Source organism: Nesoenas mayeri (genome assembly GCF_963082525.1).
Source record: "Nesoenas mayeri genome assembly, chromosome: 12".
NCBI lineage: Eukaryota > Metazoa > Chordata > Aves > Columbiformes > Columbidae > Nesoenas > Nesoenas mayeri.
The window spans coordinates 14,344,380-14,364,279 of NC_137547.1; the positions used below are offsets into that span (position 1 = coordinate 14,344,380).

Genomic DNA, 19,900 nt, shown 5'->3' on the forward strand with positions numbered 1-19,900 from the left:
GCTTCACCCTACCAGCCATGAGCAAGCATTGCAGGAGAAGGATGTCTCCAATGGGACAAGAACTGGGACCACTGAGTTCTGTCACTCCCCAGGAGAGACCCTGGCTTGGCCACAAACCTGCCTCCAAAGCGGATCAAAACTCATATGGGGACACAAAGGCTGTGACCTTGAAGATATGCTTGCCCAGGAGGACCTTGCGGGAGAACTCGCTCATCTCCAGCTCCACCTCCAGCGTGGCTGGCCCCACCACGGGGCTGGTGAGCACCAGCTCTCCCGTCTGCCGGTCAGAGCGCCGCACGGCGAAGACCCCCTGGCCCCGGCCACCCACGATGGCAAAGCGCAGGCTATCACCCACAAAGCGGGTGGTGGACATCTTGAAGAGGACACGGGGCACCGTGCCGTTGGCCTGGAGTGGCAAGTAGTGGAAGGAGATGGAGGTGGCAGCCAAGCGGCAGGCTCGGCTCTCCGTGGGGCAGGGGTTCCTCTCGCACTGGCTGCCAGGAGAGAAGGGGTACCACTGCTCAGTGCCATGGCTGGGCTCTCAGGGAGCTGCCTGCACCCTTGCAAACAAGCCTGGCTAACAGTGCAGGGAGCATCTCCAGCCCCACTGCTTGTCCTGTGGCAGAGCAACCCAAGGCAGCCACATCTGAGTGCACCCAGCTTTTGGTCACTGTCCCATCTCTGCCTCTGCTGGGTGAACGCCGTGCCTTGCAGTGACACAGCTCTGGGCCATGCTCTGAGACTGGTACCAGGGGCACCACAGTCCCAGCTGGAGGCCAGGGACAGAGTCAGGCTCAGATGTGCCTCCCGCAGAGGAACATCCCTTATCTGGAGCAGAGATACTCCTCTGCTTGGGGCACTTGGGCTCAGCCACAAAGCAGTTCAGTCTCACAAGCAGGACCAGGGGGGCTTTCCCTGCTGGATGACAGCTGACAGCACTGCCTGGATGTGCAGCAGAGGTGCACTCACACCCCCCGCCACCAGCATCCCAATACCTGTGACATGGGACATCAGGGACCATGCAAAGCTCACCCCATATGGCAATTTGGCTGACACTTTCCCTGATGCCCCTGGGTGACACAATATGATCCCTGGGGCACATGTAGAACCCATCACACGGGGGAAAGGGCATGACACAGCCCAAGCCATGTGTGGTACTCACAAGGCGGAGGTCTTGACATAGCTGGTGTTGTGGCGTGGTGGGGGGCACTTGGGGCGAACACAGCGGTGGCCCCCAAAGGTGTTGATGCAGAGGTCACCCTGGGTGCAGTTGTGCTGCTTCCCCGTGCACTCGTCCACATCTGTGACAGTGACATGGAGTGAGTGGGGCTGTCCCCGCTGCTCCCCACCACATGCCTGGTCCCATGGGATGCTCCCTGCCATGCACTTGCCACTCCTACCCTCACAGGTGTTGTGGTCGACATGGAGCAGGTATCCATGGGGGCAGAGGCAGCGGTAGGAGCCGGGGAGGTTGAGACAGTCATAGAGGCAAATCCGGGTCTGGGGGTTGGACTGGAAGAGCTGGCACTCATCCACATCTGGGGGGACAAAGTGGGGCACAGCCAGGAGCTCCTGTCACCACCAAGCCTCAATTTCCTCCCTCCCCACCATTTTCACCCCCCTTTTACCATGGCACATGCCACCAGCTCGCATCTGGAAGCCGGCGTCGCAGCTGCAGCGCCGGGAGCCCGGGCGGCCCTCGGCACAGCGGGGCTGGCGGCTGAAGGAGGCATTGCTCAATGTCACCCAGTCTGCAGGGGGTAGAGGGTGTCACTGCCAGGGTGGGGGGCACAGGGAGAAGGATGGGGGCTGAAGTGACAGGGAAGCATGGGGAGAGGGGTGCAGCATGGCCGGGTGCTGTGCCTATGAGCGTCCCCATCCTCCATAGCCCAAACCCAAGCACATACAGGCATAGATGGGGCTCTGGCAGCTGGGGCCTGACCAGCCCGGGGAGCAGAGGCACGTGTAGCTCTGGCTGCCATCCACACAGGTCCCACCATTGGCACACGGGTTGCTGGAGCAGTCGTCGATACCTGAAGAGAAGGAGCTCGTGAACACCAGCTGGAGAATCCCATCCTCACCCCATCCTGCTGCCCAGCCTCAGCGCCCATTGCTGCAGCCTCTGGGCAGCTATCCCTGCAGCTGAGGGAGCAGCACAAAGGGACCCTGCAGCTCAGGGTGATGGAGGAGCCCCCAGCAGCCCAACCCTGCTCCACTTCACTTCTGCAAAAAGGCTGGGTGCCACTCCACGTGCGGTTGTGCCGGCAGGTGCGTGTCTCCGAGCCCACCAGCCGGAACCCGGCGTTGCAGACAAAGTGAATGTCATGGCCCACCCGCACGTTCTGTCCCAGCATCCGTCCGTTCAGGGGCACTGCTGGCTGCGGACAGGTCTCTGCAGACAGATAGACATGGGTGAGAATGGACATTTCCAGGCTGGAGCCGATGCCAGCCTGGCAAAGATCTGGGGGTCTCTTGCCCAGGCTGCTCGACAGAGGTCTGAGCTGGCCCCATGGGGATGTCACCCCACGGCGGTGACCCAGTGATACCGTTGCGTTTGGTGGCCTGTCTCCGGAGGTGGCTCTGGAGGACAGAGAGCTGCTGCCGGAGACCCTGTGTGCCTCGCAGGTGGGCAGCCTCCTGCACCACCAGCAGCTTCTGCATCTGCCGCACTGCCCCGAGAGCCTGCTGCTGGCTCAGACACTCCTGCGGGGACACAAGCACAGCCCCATCACCCAGCGGGCTCCCCCACCACCCTGCTGCAGCCTGGGTGGACCCTCCGGAGTAGGCAGCACATTAGGGCTTGTTTTGGACGCCTTGTCCTGGGCAGAGCCCCTTCCTCCCCATCTCAGTGCGGGGTCTGCTCCTGCCTCTGTACTGGCTCCAGCCTCAGCCCCACCTGGTCCTGCCCCAGCATTTGGATGCTGAGGAGCACATTGGATACTCCAAGTGGGTTTAGCCTCATGACCATCCCACCTGGCCCTGGGCAGGCCCACAGGCACCACGGCTATGTTGTATCACCCATCCCAGGTGCTGGGGTGTATGAGGTAGGTGCTGAAAAGCCCCCAGTGGGGGTTCTGCAAGGGAGTTGGGGGCGGGGGGCATGAGGGTCCTTACCTGGGTGCTGCAGAGGGGCAACTGCAGGATGCCCAGGGCCAGCCAGACTGGCAGCAGAACGAGGAGCATCGCACCAGGGCTGGCTCCGGGCACACAGGCTGCAGGGATGAGACGCCGATGCTCCAGTTCTGCCCTGCTCACTCGCAGCCGCGCTCCTGCACTCACTGGGATTTATCTGTGGTGTGTGCCCGCATGTTTGTTGGTTTTTCTGCTGGCCGAGGTCGAGCTGTAGGAAAGTTTCCCTTTGGCACTGGCGCCGGCCTCTCCCTTCCCTTCCCTTCCCTCCCCTCTCTGCACATCAGAGGCTTTGGGGCCTTTCATGTCACAGGGCCAGCAGATGCCGGGGCCAGGCGGTGGCTGTTACAGCACTCACCGCAGTACCGGTGGTGCCGGGCGCCCCCCACGAGAAGCCATGGCTCCGGGGCTCCCCGGCACACGGGAGTGCAGGATGCAGTTAATCCCATGCGTTTGCTAAGCGTGGGAAAGTCTCACAGGAGAACGGATGGATTTGGGGTCAGCAATGGGATCCTGCTCTTCACTGGGGCTGGGGCTGCTGAGGGGGGCAGCCCGGCAGCACCGTGGACTCACCAACCTCGGCATGGATTTGCTGGACTAAGCTCAGCCATAGCTGGAATTTAGAGAGGGACTCCAGGGCTCCACTGCAGCCTAGAGCTGGGGGGCAGATTAGCATGAGAGTCGGCATTAACATTAGGGTCAGGATTAATGTTAGGGTCAGCATTAAGGTTAGGGATGAGGTTAGCATTAGGTTCACAGTTAGTGCTAAGATCAGGGTCTGTATTAGGGTTTGGGTTAAGCCCAGCGTTAGGACCATTGCCAAGGGTGCAGGTGAGTGTGAGCAGAAATGTTTGGGTAAGGCTTGGGGCTGGGATTAGCAGTAGGGCGAGGGTTCAGACTAGGGCTAGAGTTAGGGTCAGGAACTGAAGGCTTTTGGAGCTGGATGTCCAGCTCAGCCCAGATAGCTGGGGTGGGGATGGGGGTGGGATGCTCCTGGTCCCTCCCACCCGTGGCAGCCCAGAGAAAGGGGCATGACAGTGTGTGCAGCATGTGCCTGTCTCCCAGCCACCCCTGAGCAGGGAGCTCTGAAGCCCGGACATCTGCCCTGTTCCAGGGGAGCACCCTCAGCCTCCTCTCAGCCGTTGGGAGCCCCACACTTGGGCAGAGCCATCAGGGTTCTACTGAGCCCCCCTGAGCAGCGCTGCCTCCAGGACCGCTGCCCAACCCCAGTCTCCTGCTGAGATGTGACCTCCTGAGCCCAGCATCTCTCCCAGTGCTGGCCCCCCGTCCTTCACAGCCCCCACACCATTACCATGCTGTCCATCTCTCCAGAGCGGGTATTTGGCTTCGTGCCCGTGGTGGTGTGTGTTACCTCCCCGGCATGATTAATTCATGGGGCAGGAAGAAGGCTGGCAGTGGAGGGGGGGCCTTAGCTGCCCCCAGCCCCTTGGCATCCAATCTCCCAGCACCCCAAAGCAGGTGCCACTTGGTACCCTCTGCTCCTGCCTGCCTTTCCATCCCAACCCCAGCTCTGTGATGGTGCTGGGGCAGAGCACGGGGGGCTGACCCCACTGCGGGGCATCCCGGCAGGGCTGCAGCCCTGGGGCCCCAGGAGATGTCTGCAGAGTTTGCGCCACTGAGCAACTGTTTTGACAGAGCTCTTACTCACCCATCAAGCTTTTGTTCGAGCTGACCAGCGGTGCCTGTCTGGAGTCCTGAATAGGATCAAATCCTGCAACCAGACACACACACACAAGCACACACAAGCACGCAGGAGCATACGGCCAAGCTCGCTCCGCCACCACGGCTGCTGCAGGGCAGCTCGTCTCTCCCAAATCCTCCCTCCGGAGCCGTGAGGGTCTGGTCCCCCCAAAACCTCAGTCACCTGCATGGAGCTCTTGGTGCTGCTGGTTTGCAACTTTCTGGCTTGGAGGATGGGTGAGACAAGGTTGGATGCTCCAGAGAAGTTGTCTGTGCTGGCTCCAGGAGGTACCTGGGAGAGGGGTGGGGGGGTCTGGTCTGTCAGAAGGGCTGGGGTGGCAGCAAGGTTGGGGGGCTGTGGGTGCACCCTGCGCACCATCCCCTGGGGACTGGATGGGTGATAGGCACCCAGAGGTGGTAATGGGGGTCTTGGGTGATTGGGACTGGGAATGGGATGGAATGGGATGGGAGGGGGCACATGGGGCTGGGTATGGAGCTGGTGATGGAATGGGCTTGGGGGGGTCTGAGGCTGGTGATGGGACAGAGGTGGGGGGAGTTGTAGAGGTGGTAATGGGATAGGGTAGGTAATGGGATGGGGCTGGTGATGGGATGGGGGTGGTGATGGGATGGGCCTGGGGGAGCTGGTTCTGGGGCTGGTGATGGGTGCTAGTGATGGGTCCAGCCCAGTGGGGTCTAGGTCCTGGCAGGACAGAGCCAGGGGGGAAGTGGGCACATTCCTGGCAGTCTCAGCCCACCCGTGCAAGACGGGGGCTCAGCAAGCCAAACTCAGCCTGGCCCCTGTCCCTTTTGTGCTCCCAGCCCAAAAGCGCTTTCTTCTCTCCCCTTGAGTCTCCATGGAGACCCGGGTGCCTTCCCCGTATCCCCGGCTGCAGCCGGACCCTTCCGGGGGCCCACAGCCCTCCGAACGATCCTGCCACAGCTGGGGATACGGGGAAGGCACTCGCATTCTGTGGCCTCCTTGTCCCCATCCCCAGTCCCCACTGTCCCCCCCAGTTCTCAGCAAGAAGGAGACCTTCCTGGTGCTCTCACTGCACAACAAGCTGAGAAGCAAAGTGCAGCCTCCTGCCGCCAACATGCAGAAGCTGGTGAGTCCCCACTCTGGGTCCCCCCCTTGGATGTGTCATCCACCTCCCACCCCATGCCTAGAGAGGGGGTGTCACACAGTAGTTCGTTAACAAGCTAGCGAAGCAGAAGAGCTAGCCAGTGTGGGGCCCTCAAAGAAGGATGTACCACCTGCAAACACCAAGGGCAGAGCTTGTCCCTTGGGAACAGACCTTTGTGGGGATTCCCATGTCCTCTGATGGACTTTAATGTCTGCCAATCACCCCACACCTGCACACAATGAGGTCAAGGCTAGTCCCTTGGGGTCCCCTATGGGGTTCTGCACATCCCACCTGATGTCTCTCAATCACCCCCACACGTGCACACACCAGGAGCAGGGCTGGTCTTTCAGGGACTCTTGTGGGGTCCCCCATGTCCCATGATGGCCCTTGATGTCCCCTGATCACCACACACCTGCTCACACCAAGGGCAAGGCTGATCCCTTGGGGTCCTCCATGTCCTGTGATGGCCCTCGATGTCCCCCAATCACCCCACAGATGGACACACCAAACACAGGTCTGGTCCCCTGGGGTCCCTTGCAGCATCCCACATGTCAACCTTCTGATGTCCCTGATCATCCCCCAAATTGACCCCCTTAGCAATCCCCAAATATCTCCTGGGCTGTTCCCCACTGTCCCCCAGCATTGCCAATTGGTGCTGTCCCTGGGGACCCCGGTGGCTCACGGTGCATCCCCGCAGGAGTGGAGCGAGGAGCTGGGGCGGCTGGCGGGGGTGCGGGCAGCCAGCTGCCTGGAGAGCCCCGCTCCGCCGCCAGCCCCACAGCTGGGCTGGAGCGAGGCCCTGCTGCCGGCGGGCACTGGGGGCTTCGGGGCCGTGCTGGAGCGGTGGTTTGCTGAGGGACAACACTATGACTACAGGACAGGGCGCTGCACTTGGAATGCCACCTGCCGCCATTACACCCAGGTGAGCAGCGTGGCACGGGGGGACACGGAGGGACATGGGGGCTAGGGGGAGTGCAGAGGACAGGGGGTGGCATGGCCCTCTTTCACAGCTGGTGTGGGCCACAGCGGGACAGCTGGGCTGCGGGAGGCACCTCTGCACCAGCGGCCGCAGCGAAGCCTTCGCCTGCGCCTACTCCCCGGGGTAAGGGGGCCCGGGTGGGGGGGAAAGGGGGGCTGGGAGGTGGGGCCTCGGTGTGAGTGGGCGGGGCTAGAGAGGTGTGGGTGGCCTGAGATGGGTGGGGCTAGGAAAACCCCTCCCCCTGTGTGGGCGGGGTCTCCATAGGGGTGTGTCCAGCTGGGGCGTGGGCTGACCTATGGGGACGTTTGGTGAGGGGTGGGGCTGGGACTGTGGGCGTGGTCTTCTGCTGGCAGTGGGCGGGGCTGAGAATGTGGGAGGGGTTGTTCCCTGGGAGTGGGTGGGGCCGGGCAATGTGGGCGGGGTCTTACTCGGGAAGGGGTGTGGTCTGTCTGTATGAGCGGGGTCTTACTCATGAGGGGGGGTGGTCTGGCTGTGTGGGCGGGGCATGGAGCCGGGCAGCCATCTCCCCTTGCTGGTGACACAGGGGCAACTGGGAGCTGGCGGGGACGCCTGTCCTGCCCTACAAACAGGGGCCCTGGTGCTCCCTCTGCACGGCCGGCCTCTCTGGCTGCTTCAAGTCCTGGGACCACAGTGGCGGGCTCTGCGGTGAGTCCCCGCGGTCACCCCGGCTCCCCCGTGGCCCCTGGCCATGCCACAGCCCTTGACGCCTGTGCCACCTCTCTGCTGTGCCCAGAGGTGCCCAGGAACCCCTGTCGGATGAGCTGCAGGAACAGTGGACGCCTTGACATGAGCAGCTGCCAGTGCGTCTGTCCGCCTGGTTACACGGGCAGGTACTGCCAAGGTGGGCACCCATGCCACCTCTGCCTCCCGCACCTCTAGGGAGAGACTCTGGATGAGGATAAGTGATGCTGCTGGCAGAGGGCAGGCATGGACATGGGCAGCATGGCACATACATGCCTGGTCAGCACATGCATGCGTGGGGGAAGCACAGTGCATAGGAGCAAGCAGTGCATGGCCAGTGCAGTGCACACGTGCACAAAGGTCAGTGCAGTGCATGTGTGTGCATGGCTGGTGCAGCACATGCTTGCAAACCGTTGGTGTGGTGCATGCATGTGCATGGCCAGTGCAATGCATGCACGTACAGAGTGGGTGCAGTGCATGCATGTGCAATGTCAGTGCAGTACACGTGTGGGCATGGCTGATGCAGTGCATGCATGCACAGGATTTGTGCAGTGCACACACGTGCATGGCTAGTGCAATGTGTGCATGGCCAGTGCAGTGTATGCTTGTGGAGGATGGGTGCGGTGCATGCGTGTGCATGGCTGGTGCGGTGCGTGTGTGCGCAGTGTTGGCGCAGTTCATGCACAGGCACAAACGGTGCGGTGTTCACAGTCTGCTCAGTGCCTGCGTGCCCACAGTGGTGCAGCACATGTGTGCACCAGGTCAGCTCAGCGCATGTGTGTGCACGGCTGGTGCCCCAGTGCACAGCGCAAGCTCGGGGGGCAGACAGGGGTTGGGGAGCCCTCTCACCAGCTAACACACCCTCTTGCCTGCAGTGAGGTGCAGCGGGCAGTGCCTCCACGGGAAGTTCAGGAAGGAGGAGTGCTCCTGCCTCTGCGATGTGGGCTACGGCGGCGCCGAGTGTGGCAGTGAGTCTGCACCCGCCTGTGGCTGCTTTGGGGTCCTGGCAGCGATCTACAGGCAGAGACCCCAAGAGTGGGGCTAAGGGTCCTCTGGTGGGCCCAGCTTTGCCAGCACAGGGACCCATCTGTACCCACCTGTGTCCCCAGCAAAGATTCGGTTCCCTTTCCACGCCTGTGACGTGCAGATAGACGGTGACTGCTTCATGGTGTCCCCTGAGGCTGACACCTACTATGGAGCCAAAATAAAGTGCCAGGTGAGCCTCTGGAATGCCCTGGGCATCCCTTTGAAGCTGAAAAATGCCACCTTTGCTTGTAGGTCCCCCAATGCATCTCTCCACTGCCTGGCACGGATCTGGGCCACGTGTTTGGGACTGACTTGCTCCCTTCCCCACAGGAGAAAGGGGCGATGCTGGCCCAGATCAGAACGCAGAAGGTTCAGGACATCCTGGCTTTCTACCTCAGCCGCTTGGAGACCGGTAACAGGGTGACAGACACTGATTTCGAGACTGGGAACTTCTGGATCGGTGGGTGATGGTGGTGGGCAGGGTTTGGGGTACCTGGGGTACTGGCAGACGTGCCAGCCCATCTCCCACTCCCCCAGGTCTCACCTACAAGACGTCCAAGGCTTCCTTCCGCTGGGATGTGGGCGAGCCGTCCTCCTTCACCAGCTTCGCTTTCGGGCAGCCGGACAACCAGGGGTAAGTACCCACTGGATGCAGAGGCCACCCGAGCTCTGTGCATTGTCACCGCCATGCCACGACGCTGACTGGCTTCACCTCCTTCCTGCTGGGCCACAGGTTTGGGAACTGCGTGGAGATGCAAGCATCAACTGCCTTCAACTGGAACGACCAGCGCTGCAAGACCCGAAACCGGTACATCTGCCAGTTTGGTGAGTGCCTGGGAGCCCTCACGCACCTTCCTGGGGTGCCAAGACCCAGGGGTGCCGGTCCCCGGCTCTGCCGGGTCTATCCTCTGCTTCCAGCCCTGCCCGGACCTCTGGGTCCTTCTGGCCTGGGGGACACTGACTCTGCACATCCTGTTGCAGCCCAGGAGCACATCTCCCTATGGCAACAAGACCCCTGAAGCCGCAGCTCCAGGCACAGGCCAGTGCTGGCTGCTGTGCCAAGCCTGCAGCACAGGATCTCAGTGCCATGCCAAGCCCAAACCATGACTCAGAAAGACCCCTGCAAAGATCCCCTGTGCGGGGAACAGGGGACTGAGGGGACCCATGGGACTGAGACCTGGTGAGAAGGGCATGCGCTCTACATCAGCATCCCCAAAAGAGCATCTTCTTCTGCCTCTCACCTTCCTCTGTCACCATCACACTGCAACAGCCGCCAGGGCAGGGAGATGCCCCTGCAACAGCCAGGTCAAACAGCATCCTCCTCCTACACTGGCAGCTGGACTGTGTCTGGACCGTGGTGCCAATATGACAAGGGACAATGTTGGCTTCTAGGGGAGCACAGACTTTGGCACGGCTCAGGGTGAGGGCTGGGCTTAGCTCTGAGCCATCACCCTGGCCTGGATCGGAACTCCCAGCCTGGCACTGCGGGTTCCTCACCATCACCTGGTCCTTGATCATCACCTGGTTCCTCCTCCTCTGCCAGGTGGTTAATAAAGATCCTCTCTCCCTTAGGAAGAGTCGTTTGTCTCCTTTTCCCTACCAAACCCACTGAATTCTCCCTCTGCCATGTCCTGCATCCTGCCCACATGGGGTGGTACCTCCAGCCTCATCCCTGGAGTGAGTACTGGGTCAGAAGAGTGGGCACCAGCCTGGCTCCTGCCCGAGCTCATGTCTCCATCACCCTGGGGGTGTTTGGAGGGGTGGTGTTAGCCAAGAGCTGCTGCTTGCAGCCCTAGGACAGCCCCAAGCAACAGCAGCCCACATGGTGGGTCAAACCTGTGCCCCAGTGCTGGTCGTTGTCAGGTGCCTCTGGAGGGGACATGCTACCACTGTCCCCATGCTGGCATCCTGCAGGGACCCACCCACCGCAGAGCTGGGGAGCCACCTCCTTCACCTGCCCTCCTCCCTTCCAAACAGCACGCTCCATCGCAGGACTGGGGTAGAAATTAAACCCTCACCATTCAGGGCATCATGTGCTGGCTGTTTGCGCTGTGGCCTCGGCTCTGTGGAGGGATGGCAGAAGCTGCACTGCCACCGGCAAGGCTGGGCACAGGGCTTTAGGGTGAACTGGGTAAACTGGAGCGCAACTGAGCTGTCGGCTGAGGGAAGCAGAGTCCAATGGGTCTAGGGGGGCTGGAGGCAGGAGATGGGGAAGGAGCCTGGGGAGGATGAGAATGGTCCAGCACAGCCACCACATCTGTGCAGCTGCAGCGGGGTGCGGAAGGCAGAGCCCCCAGCCCAGCGCTGCCGTCAGGTACCTGCAGGCAGGGACAGGCAGCAGCGCTGCAATAAAGCATCGCTGCGCCTGGGGAGGGACGCGGGCGTGGCGGGGCGTGGTCCCCTTCCCCCATCGCCGTGCAGCGGTGGTACGGCCCGCGGTCCCCCCTCTCCACCCGCCTCTGGTAGGGCCCGGTGGCGGCGCGCTCGGGCCGGAGCGGCGGGGCTGCGGGGGCTGCGGGGCCGGGGCTGCCGGGGCTGCCGGGGCTGCGAGGGGATGACGCTCTTCGGCGGCGGGGACGCGGGCTGGAGATGTGAGTACCGACCCGGCTCGGGCCCCCATCCCTCCCGGGTGCCCCCCCCGCGATCGGCCTTCTTTCACACACCGCCCCCCCCAGTAAATGCTCCGGCACTGGGGTGCTTGCCCGGCACTGGCTGCCCTGCCAGAGAGAGGGGTGTCCCCTTGCAGCTGGCCTTCAGGTGCACGTAGGTGTCCCCCATACGTAGCATCCCACCTCGGGCAGGGCCGCCTCCCGGTACCGAGCTGCCTCCTGCCCCCCACCACGATACCAGTCCATGCCCACGGCTGGGATGTCCTCCCAGTGCTGGGATGCCTGTTTGTCTCCATACCACTAACCCCCCGCCAAGGGCAGGGGTGTCCTTCCAGCATCAGGATGATTCCCATACCGTTACCTCCAGGACAGAGATGTCCTCCTGCTACTGGGATGCCCCCTACACTATTACCTACCCAGGACATGGGTGTCCTTCCAATACTGGGAAGTCCCCCACACCATTACCCCCCAGGACAGGGATGTTCTCCCAGTACTGCAATGTCCCACCTGCCATTACAGGGAAGGAAGCCCAGATGCAGGGTCGATGGCCCCAGGGTGCTGGAGCCCTGCTGGCCTGGGTCCCCTGTCCCAACAGGACAGCCCTCTTGGTTGCAGGTGGCTTGTGGTGGGGTGCCTGGTCATGGCTGAGGTCCCTGGCTGGGGTGCTGGGGTCTCCATCCCACTGGCAGTGAGGGGAGTGGGTGGCTCTGCCAGGCAGGTGTGATGGGTTGGAGAGAGGGATGCCAACGGTGGGTTCTGGTCCTAAACGGTGAGCTTGCCTGTCCTTGAGGATGCTGGCTGTACCCACAGAAAATGGGTGACAGTCTTAACCAGCACACACAGCGCAAGTGGAGCACCTTCCCCAGCTCACCCAGAGATCAGAGCCAGCCCGCAGACTTTGTCACACAAGGTGACAGACTGGAAAGCAAAGTGCTGGTTTCTTTCTGCTCAGATCTTCCCCAGAAGCTCTTTCCTCCACAGGGATGGAGAGACCTTGCTGTGGCGGATATGGGGCTGGAGAGGACTCATGGCCAGTATCCATACTCCCGGGGAGGTCCAGACCCCCTTGATGAGCTGGTGTGTTCCCAGAGGACTCAGGAAGCTTAAGCTTGGGGTTCTCTGGTGCATCTACAGTTTCACCTGTGGGACAGTTGGTCACACTTACCATGGCCAAGGGGGAGCATGCAAGAGGGACACCTCAACATCTCACTCACCAGCTCCTGCCCCAGGGGCCAGAGAGGTTTTGGAGCCCCGCAGATTTACAAAATTAAATATATGGAGATGTCACTAAAGCTTTGCATCAGTGGCGCTCAAATGTATACTGAGAAAACAGATTCAAGGCACCTTTTAAATGGACACTGGCTGTGAAGTCCTAAAGAAGGGTTGAAGAGCATCACCGGGAGGTTTGATGTGGCATCACCGAGCCGCATGTCTGGGGGCATTTCTATCCCGCCTCCGAGCATCGCACACATCTCAGCAGCCTTTGAGAGTGCGAAGCAGCTGGGTGTGGAGCTTCCCCCACCCCTGGCACCTATCTGTGGTGGGCAGCACTCACTGCCATTCTGCTGGCCTGGGGGTATCTGAAAAATGGCCCAACCACCCAGCAGGGGTGACAGCAAAGAGAGATTCACCACAGTGGGGGAAATGTTTCTGGGGGTTAATTACCATCATAATAAGAGGTGCTTTCTGCCACCCTAATTGGGGCCTGCCTGGCCTCAGCTGGGCTCCTGGGGATGGGGCAACTGTGGGAAGGGCCTGTCAGGGTCACTCTATGTCCTGGCACAACCCTGGGCTGCTCCTGTCCTTCCCCAAAAACTTAAAGAGATGTGCCAGTCTTGGACTTGTCCTGCGGATGCTCTGGAATGGGACATCTCCAGTGGGGAGAGGAGCATGGCTGAGTGCCTCGGGGAAGCCGATGCCAGAGACATATCCATGTGGGATAGGGTGTTGGCATCTCCTTTTCTTCCCAGAACTCATTTCCTTCCTTTCTCTCCCCTCAGATCTGGACATGGCCAGAGAACCCACACCGAGCCGGGCCAGGCTGGGCCAGAAGCGGCAGCACAGCAGCAGCCTGTACCAGTGAGTGCTGGCGCCTGGGGCGGGGGCTGCACCGGGGGGGGCACCTGGCTTGGGCTGGGGACTGTCCCACGTTTGGTTCCTCTTCCTCCCTCTGCTCTCCATCACTTGCCCATCTGATTGTGCTGGCTGCCCGTAGGTGTGGGTTCATGGGCTGTCCCTGCCTCATCCCAACGGTGCTATTGGAGCACTGCCTGGCTGCACCGATGGCAACTGCAGTCTTCGCTGGGTCCTGTCCATTGTGTGTTGCTGGTAGGGTGTGGAGATTCCCCCTTCCTCATCCGAAGGCACCCAGGAGAAGAGGAGAGCCTGGTGGTCTCCATGCCTGTCAATGCTGGTTGCAGTTCTGGCCTTTAAATGCTGTTCTGAAGGAGACAGACAGAGGCACAGAGAGGTGGCGTTGGCCCTGGTGATGGCAATAGATGATGGTGATGGTAGCAGAAGAGCAGTTCCTCATTCCTGGGAGGTTTTGGCTCCCTGGCTCGGCAGGCATGTGATGAGGGGGGGACCGGAGCAGGGCTCCGTCTGTCTCATTAGAGAGCTTTTTGCAAACACCCTGATTGAACTAATTGCTCTGCCCGTTGCCATGGTGCTGGAGGGATGCAGCGCTGGCAGGGCAGGGACCGCGGGCCCTCCTGGGCCACTGGAGCGTGGCAGCTGCTGCATTCCCAGGGGATGCTCTGAGCAAAGAGCTGAGCTGAGAAAACCCTTGCTGTGTCCCTAGCTGAGCGCTGCACCCCAAGACTGGGTGTGTTATGGAGCCACTGGTGTTCCCATGGCAGGGGTGGCCTGTGGCATCCCCATCTCTTTCAGCATGGGCTCTGGGCAACAGCAGCCATCAGAGCTGGCACCTTCCCTGTGCCCTGTGTGTGCATCAGGACTCCTCTCCAGCTGCCCGTTCCCCTTGTCCCCAAGGCAGGTTGTGACCTTCCTCTCTGGGTGAGGGGCAGGAGGTGGGGGTGCAAAGGACCCACCATCCCTGTCACAATGATGGAATCTTGCAAGGCAGAAAGGCTGGACCAAAAGCTCCCAAAATAATCCCAAATGCAAAGAACTGGAATAGGTGGGTCCTGGCACCCTGGGGGTTGTAAACTCACCCTTACCAGGAGGGCTGACACTTGCCAGATGTGCCCCATGTGGATTATCCTTGAATAAGGCAGGGTGGCAGCTGGGCTGGGGATGCCTTTGCCACAGGCTCCAACCTGCCTTCTGGGCTGGGCAAACCTGACTCAGGCTTGGTAGCCACAGGCAGGGCAGCCCAGGTTGCCTGTTAGCCCCACCTCCCACAAACCTTCAGCTCTCCCTCAGCTTCACCATCAGTCCCACAGCAACAGGCTCATCTGCAGAAAAATCTCAAGCCCTGGGGGACCTTGTCCTGGTCCCCCCAGTCCCAGCAGCATGTGTGGGGAAGGCTCCTTGCTTCCAGCCATGCTCTGAGCGTGGCTTTGTGTCCCTAGGGTTAGGCTTAATCGTACGCTCCCTGACTCCACAAGAGCTGAAGCAGCGAAATGGGCTTCAGCATCTTTACCCTTCCTCCTCCTTCTCCCCACTCATTCCTGGTCCACAGTGCATGATTTATTACCGGCATGTCGCCTGCCCGCATTGGAAGCAATCCTTTGACAGATCGCTTCTTAATTTGGAGCCGAGTGAGTTGGCAGTGTGCACACAGAGCCAGGGACCATGAAATTTAACATCAGGGTGCTCTAAATGCAGCTTCCTGAGAGCAGAGCCTGCTGATGCTGTCCCGGGGGCTCTCTCTCCATCCTCCTCAACACCCTCCTTGGTGGCAGGGGCAAACCCCTGCCAGGGCACAGCCAGCTCCCTGGACCACGCTGCAGCTCAGGCAGCCCCTGTGGTACCTTCTGGCATGTCCCCAGGGATGGCGATGGGGGTCCCTGCCCTGCTGTGCCCAGCTGCTGCCACTCCACGGTGTTCATGGTCCTGCAGTGTACATGACTTTTCTCCTCTCTCCCCCTCTTGCAGCAGTAACTGTGACCTGGACTACGATCTCTACAGGGACGACTTCCCATACCGGTGAGCACAGCATGCCAGGAGCAGGGGGGACTGAGCACGCTTCTGCAAAGGCAGAAAGCAGGGTGTCCCTGGGCATCTGTCCCCCCATGTCCAGAAGAACCCTGATGGCATTGCCACCTTCAAGGAGCATGAGCGCCACAGCTTCCCTGGGCTGAGAGCCTCAGGGATGGGGTACACGGGCCATTGGCAGCATGTGGGCTGAGCAATGCCCAGGTTGGGGGTCCTTCACCACAGAGGGACCTCGAGAGATGCTATCTTGGCTGGCAGGGGCTGCTGCTGCACCTCTGAGCTTGCACTCACACCGCTGTCCTCTTGTGCCCTCGCAGGCTGTACGAGTACCAGAAGATCCCCCCGCTCATTAACCGCACCCCAGTCAAGGCCAGACGAACTCATGTAGAAGGAGGAAGAAAAAGCAGCCTGAGCCCACAGCCTGGGGCGAGGAGCAGCACCAGCTCCACGGCCGGACGGACAAAGTGTAAGTGCGATACAGCTGGGAGGAAGAGGAGACTTGGCCCTTGCGTCTTGGTGCATTAGAGCAGTGATGGTGCCCAAAGGTCCCACTCAGTGCTGACCCTGTTGCTACAAGTACCCAGCTCCAGCAGACGTGGCCTAGACTGTGCTGGGTTGGTGGGTGTCCCCTGGACTTGTCCCTGTTCCTCAGGGATGCTCTGATGGGGAGGATCCTCTGGAGAGAAGGATGCTCTGGCAAGGAGGATGCTCTGGAGGAGAGGATGCTCCAGAGGTCACCCAGCCGCCCAGGACGGCGTGTCTCCCCAGCTCTGGGCAGAGCCAGGTGGGATCCTAACGGTTCCTCTCTCTGCAGTGCGGGCTGAAGAGCTGCACTCCATCAAGGGGGAGCTGAGCCAGATCAAGGCGCAGGTGGACAGTCTGCTGGAGAGCCTGGACCGCATGGACCAGCGGAGAGAGCGTCTTGCAGGTGAGGGGATGGGCACAAAGGGACCCTGTGAGGCCAGGGCTGATGTTTGCACAGATATCCCACATTTCTGCTGTCTCTGTCCTTGCAGGGTCCAAGGAGAGTGAGAAGAAAAGGGCAGAGACGGGGGCAGAGTCCCCATCCTCAGCAGGAGAGGGGTCACGGGAGCCCCGAGGGAATGAGGAGACAGAAGCTGATGGGCACAGCGACCTGCGCAACATCGACAGTGCTGAGGAGAGCACAGACACAGAAGAGACGGTAAGAGGAGGGTCAGATCCTGTGCCAGGCTCTGTGCTTTCCTAAAATACGTCCTCACTGCCCACATGGGTCTTGGTGGAGGATGCCCAGAGAAGATGCTCCATCAGGGTCCCCCAATGCTGTCCTGCCTGTGCGCCAGGGATACAACCACTGGTGCCTCCGGGACAGCCCCCAACACCAAATCCCCACACGTGCATTACTCGAGCAGCACAGCCTGCAAAACCTCCCTTGAAGTAAAAATATCCTTTATCAAAGCTGCTGCTCCCACACCTACATCCCCCAACTGGGTGCAGGACCCCAGGTTTGACCCTGCTGCCTGGGCACATCAGAGGACAGCCACGCTGTGTGTTTCTCCCTGCAGGTGAAAAACCACATGTCAGACCCCGAGGGGAGCCAGTAGATGGACTGGGATGCCGTGGCCTCCCTCCCTGGCCAGCTCTTCCCTCTTGTGTTCATATTTCTTTTTGAGGCTTCCAGCTAGTGCCACACGTGCCGCGAGATGCCCACTCTTGGCACAGCCATCCCTGCCGCCGGCAGCCCCGCGTCCCACCCCGTGAGACGCCAGCCAGCCGTGGCGAGAGAAGCCTTTGTGTTTGAGTGCGCTTGTTTTCTTTTTCCTCCTGTTTTCAGAGCTAGGGATAAGCAGATGTGGCTGAGGGAGGGAGGGGAGGAGCAAAGATAAAAAGGACTGTATCCCAGAGGAGCATCCCAAATCCTGGTTGCCTTGCGTGCAAGCAGTCCCTCACCCAAGGGTGCTGTGGGGTGTGGAGAAAGCACCCCAGGGTTCCCAGCCCCTACGCACAGGTTGCATCCCAGCCTCCCCTGCCCTGCAAGCCCACCGCTGTGTCCACGCTCCAGGAACTGGCTCAGCAAAGTTCAGCAGGTGTGGGTACAGCCTGATGAGGCTTTTGGAGCCGCTAAGCATCCCATCATGATGCCATGGGGAGGGACCACCTTGAGACAGGTTGGCGGGGCTTTTGTAGGATTTTGGGATGGAGGGGTGGAACTGAGCCCAGCTCCAACACCAGCTGCAGGGCCAAGAGTGGGGCAGTGCAAACCCAATTGCTCCCAGTCACCGCTGCTCCCAAATGGGTTTTCCTTAGTGGTTTACCTCAGGCTGTTCTTGGCCATGGATCACGTTCGCAGTCAGGACTCCCATGAGCAACTCTGCCAGGGCTCCTGCGCCCAAGGAAATCGCTGTCCCCCCCGTGCTCCCCAGCGCTGTGTCTCAGTTTGGTGTCCCTCATTTCTAGGTCATCCTTCTCTCGCTGGTAGGAACTTGTTCTGTATTTCTAATTTTCTCTGGTAAAAGAGTGTATTGTGTTGGAAAGAAAAATTATTTGTATTTCTTTTCTCTGGTTATTCCACTCTGACGCAGTTTTTAACCATCTTAAGTGTATGTGTAATTTTTATACCCATTTTTATGCTGCCTGACACAGCCTGATGCCCTGGGCGCTTTCTGGGCTGTTGCCTCAGAGGCTGCTTTCCCTGCAACTCAACCCAGAGGCAGGAGGAGTGCAGCTCTGCCCTGTTTCTCAACAGAAACATTAATTACCACCGTCACCTGGAATATTCCCTACCAGCCTGGTGCGGTTCAGCTGGGCAGACAGGACCTGCTCCTCTTCATCCCCAGGAATAACCAGACCCCAAAGCAGCACCTGGCTCCTCCTCACCCCTCGAGGAGGGACAGTGGGAGCAGAGGTGGGTGATCCCGATGCCTGGCTGCTGGTCACCCCGACTGCATCCTTCCACCTCTGCCTGTGGCTGGCAGAGGCCCCAGTAGAGCCATATAGGCAGAAAACTCATCAGAAAAACCTGATTTATTGTAAAAAAAATAACCAACTAAACACACCTCTGCCACCCTGAAGTGCTGCCTGGGCAGGAGGTCCAAGAGATGCAGTCTGTGCCACAATGTGGTTTCTGCTCAGTGCTGCCCATGTCCTGCCTGTGTGGATGGTCACGGTGGGCAGCTCCACGTGCGGGTCTCAGTCCTGGTGTCACCCCAGGGTGGGCTGTGAGGTCCCGCAGTTCCGGCAGCTGCTTGGAGAGGGTGCGAGGCTGCTTGGGTCCTGCAAGGCCACTCGGGAAGATCTCCTGTGACTCTGGGGCTCCTCAGGCAGGCTCCGGGGTGCTCGGGCAGTGTGAGGGCTGCTTTGGGGGTTCTCCGATAGTGGGGTGGAGGCAGGCTCCGGTGTCCTTGGGCAGGTTTCTTGGGCCTCCAGTTGTGTGGGCAACTCCGGTGGTCTTCAGCAGCTGAAGGGCTGGCTCAGGCTGGCTCTGGGGGCATCTCTGGCAGCATGAGGTTTGGGTCAGACAGGCTGCAGTAGTCTCCAGCAGCACTGAGGACAGCTTGGATGGGCTCTGGGAGACAGCCCCATCCCCAGACGGGAGCCACCCGGGCATGGTCAGCGCTCAGGCAGTGGTGGCAGCAGCGGCGGCATCACGGCGGCGGGCAGCCCGCAGCAGGCTCTGCCGCAGCACGGGGTACAGGCGGTGGCAGCCGTCGAGGCCGAGGCGCAGCGCCTCTGCCCAGCTGTCGGGAGGGCTGCCCTGCCCGCCGCCCAGCACCGCCGACACCTGGTTCAGAGCGGGCAGAAGAGCCACGGTGAGCTGGGCGACGGCACGGCGCTCCTCGGGCTCCCCGGGCTGCAGCATCCAGGCGGCGGCGGGCCCGGGAGCCCGGCACAGGGCACAGCCCACGGCCAGGTCGTACATCTCCACCCCGGCATCAGCCAGGGCCAGGGCGGCGGCGCTGATGGCGGCGGCCAGCGCGGAGCCCCCGTCCTGCAGCAGCAAGGCGCTGACGGCCAGCCGGGCCCGCGGGTACCGGGCCAAGCGCACGGCCGGTTCCAGCGCTTCCCGTAACGCCGCCGCCGCCTCCCGCTCCGCCTCCCGCTCCGCCGCCGAGCCCGGCCGCCACCGAGCCCCGCGCCCGGCGAACGGCGCCCGGCGGAACTCGCAGAGCAGCCAGCCCGCTCCCGCCGCCGCCCCGCCGGGCTCGGCCGCCTCCCGCGGGCCCCACGCGGCGCAGAGAACCTTAGTGCCGCCGCTCAGCTCCACGTAGGCCGAACCCTCCGCCTGGCTCAGCAGCCCGGCCCGGGCGAACAGCGGCCGCAGGGCGCAGGGGTCCCGCGGGGCCGCATCCTCCTCCTCCGGTAGCTCCCCGCTTCCCGCGGCCGCTGCCCAAACCTCCGGCGGCTGCGACTCCTCCGGGCCCTGCAGCCGGCGGTGATCCAGCGGCATGGTCGGCCGGGAAGACGGGCAGCGAGTAGGCGGGGGCGGGCAGGAGGAGGAGCCCGGCCCGGCCCGCCCCCGCGAAGCAGAGCCG

The 19,900-nt window shown here is 61.4% G+C and overlaps 4 protein-coding genes across 4 annotated transcripts; 2 read left to right on the forward strand and 2 right to left on the reverse strand.

Annotated features, from left to right (window-relative positions):
• Positions 1 to 133: 133 nt before the first annotated feature.
• LOC308045019 (fibulin-7-like) lies at positions 134 to 3,183 on the reverse strand (the record flags this gene model as incomplete). Its single annotated transcript, XM_080352017.1, has 8 exons — positions 134 to 494; positions 1,163 to 1,301; positions 1,401 to 1,538; positions 1,629 to 1,751; positions 1,908 to 2,033; positions 2,222 to 2,392; positions 2,547 to 2,703; positions 3,115 to 3,183. 8 exons carry the CDS (start codon positions 3,181 to 3,183, stop codon positions 134 to 136), a joined length of 1,284 nt encoding a protein of 427 aa, XP_080208143.1.
• A 1,835-nt stretch (positions 3,184 to 5,018) lies between these two features.
• LOC308045143 (C-type lectin domain family 18 member A-like) lies at positions 5,019 to 9,680 on the forward strand (the record flags this gene model as incomplete). The annotated part of the gene is made up of 12 exons (XM_080352242.1): positions 5,019 to 5,118; positions 5,845 to 5,936; positions 6,652 to 6,876; positions 6,965 to 7,056; positions 7,478 to 7,599; positions 7,688 to 7,795; positions 8,511 to 8,603; positions 8,745 to 8,851; positions 8,992 to 9,121; positions 9,199 to 9,295; positions 9,395 to 9,486; positions 9,643 to 9,680. 12 exons carry the CDS (start codon positions 5,019 to 5,021, stop codon positions 9,678 to 9,680), a joined length of 1,296 nt encoding a protein of 431 aa, XP_080208368.1.
• Positions 9,681 to 11,215: 1,535 nt separating this feature from the next.
• LOC308045177 (RNA-binding Raly-like protein) lies at positions 11,216 to 16,972 on the forward strand (the record flags this gene model as incomplete). Its single annotated transcript, XM_080352294.1, has 7 exons — positions 11,216 to 11,252; positions 13,271 to 13,349; positions 15,330 to 15,380; positions 15,707 to 15,855; positions 16,204 to 16,317; positions 16,406 to 16,572; positions 16,934 to 16,972. 7 exons carry the CDS (start codon positions 11,216 to 11,218, stop codon positions 16,970 to 16,972), a joined length of 636 nt encoding a protein of 211 aa, XP_080208420.1.
• A 1,463-nt stretch (positions 16,973 to 18,435) lies between these two features.
• Positions 18,436 to 19,847, reverse strand: EXOSC6 (exosome component 6). Its single transcript, XM_080351693.1, has one exon. The coding sequence runs from the start codon at positions 19,813 to 19,815 to the stop codon at positions 18,985 to 18,987; it is 831 nt and encodes a 276-aa protein (XP_080207819.1). The 5' UTR covers positions 19,816 to 19,847; the 3' UTR covers positions 18,436 to 18,984.
• Positions 19,848 to 19,900: the final 53 nt, after the last annotated feature.

What these genes read in the sequence shown, in the direction of transcription:
- EXOSC6 (XM_080351693.1), bottom strand. Translation starts at nt 19,815, where the DNA reads ATGCCGCTGGATCACCGCCGGCTGCAGGGCCCGGAGGAGTCGCAGCCG.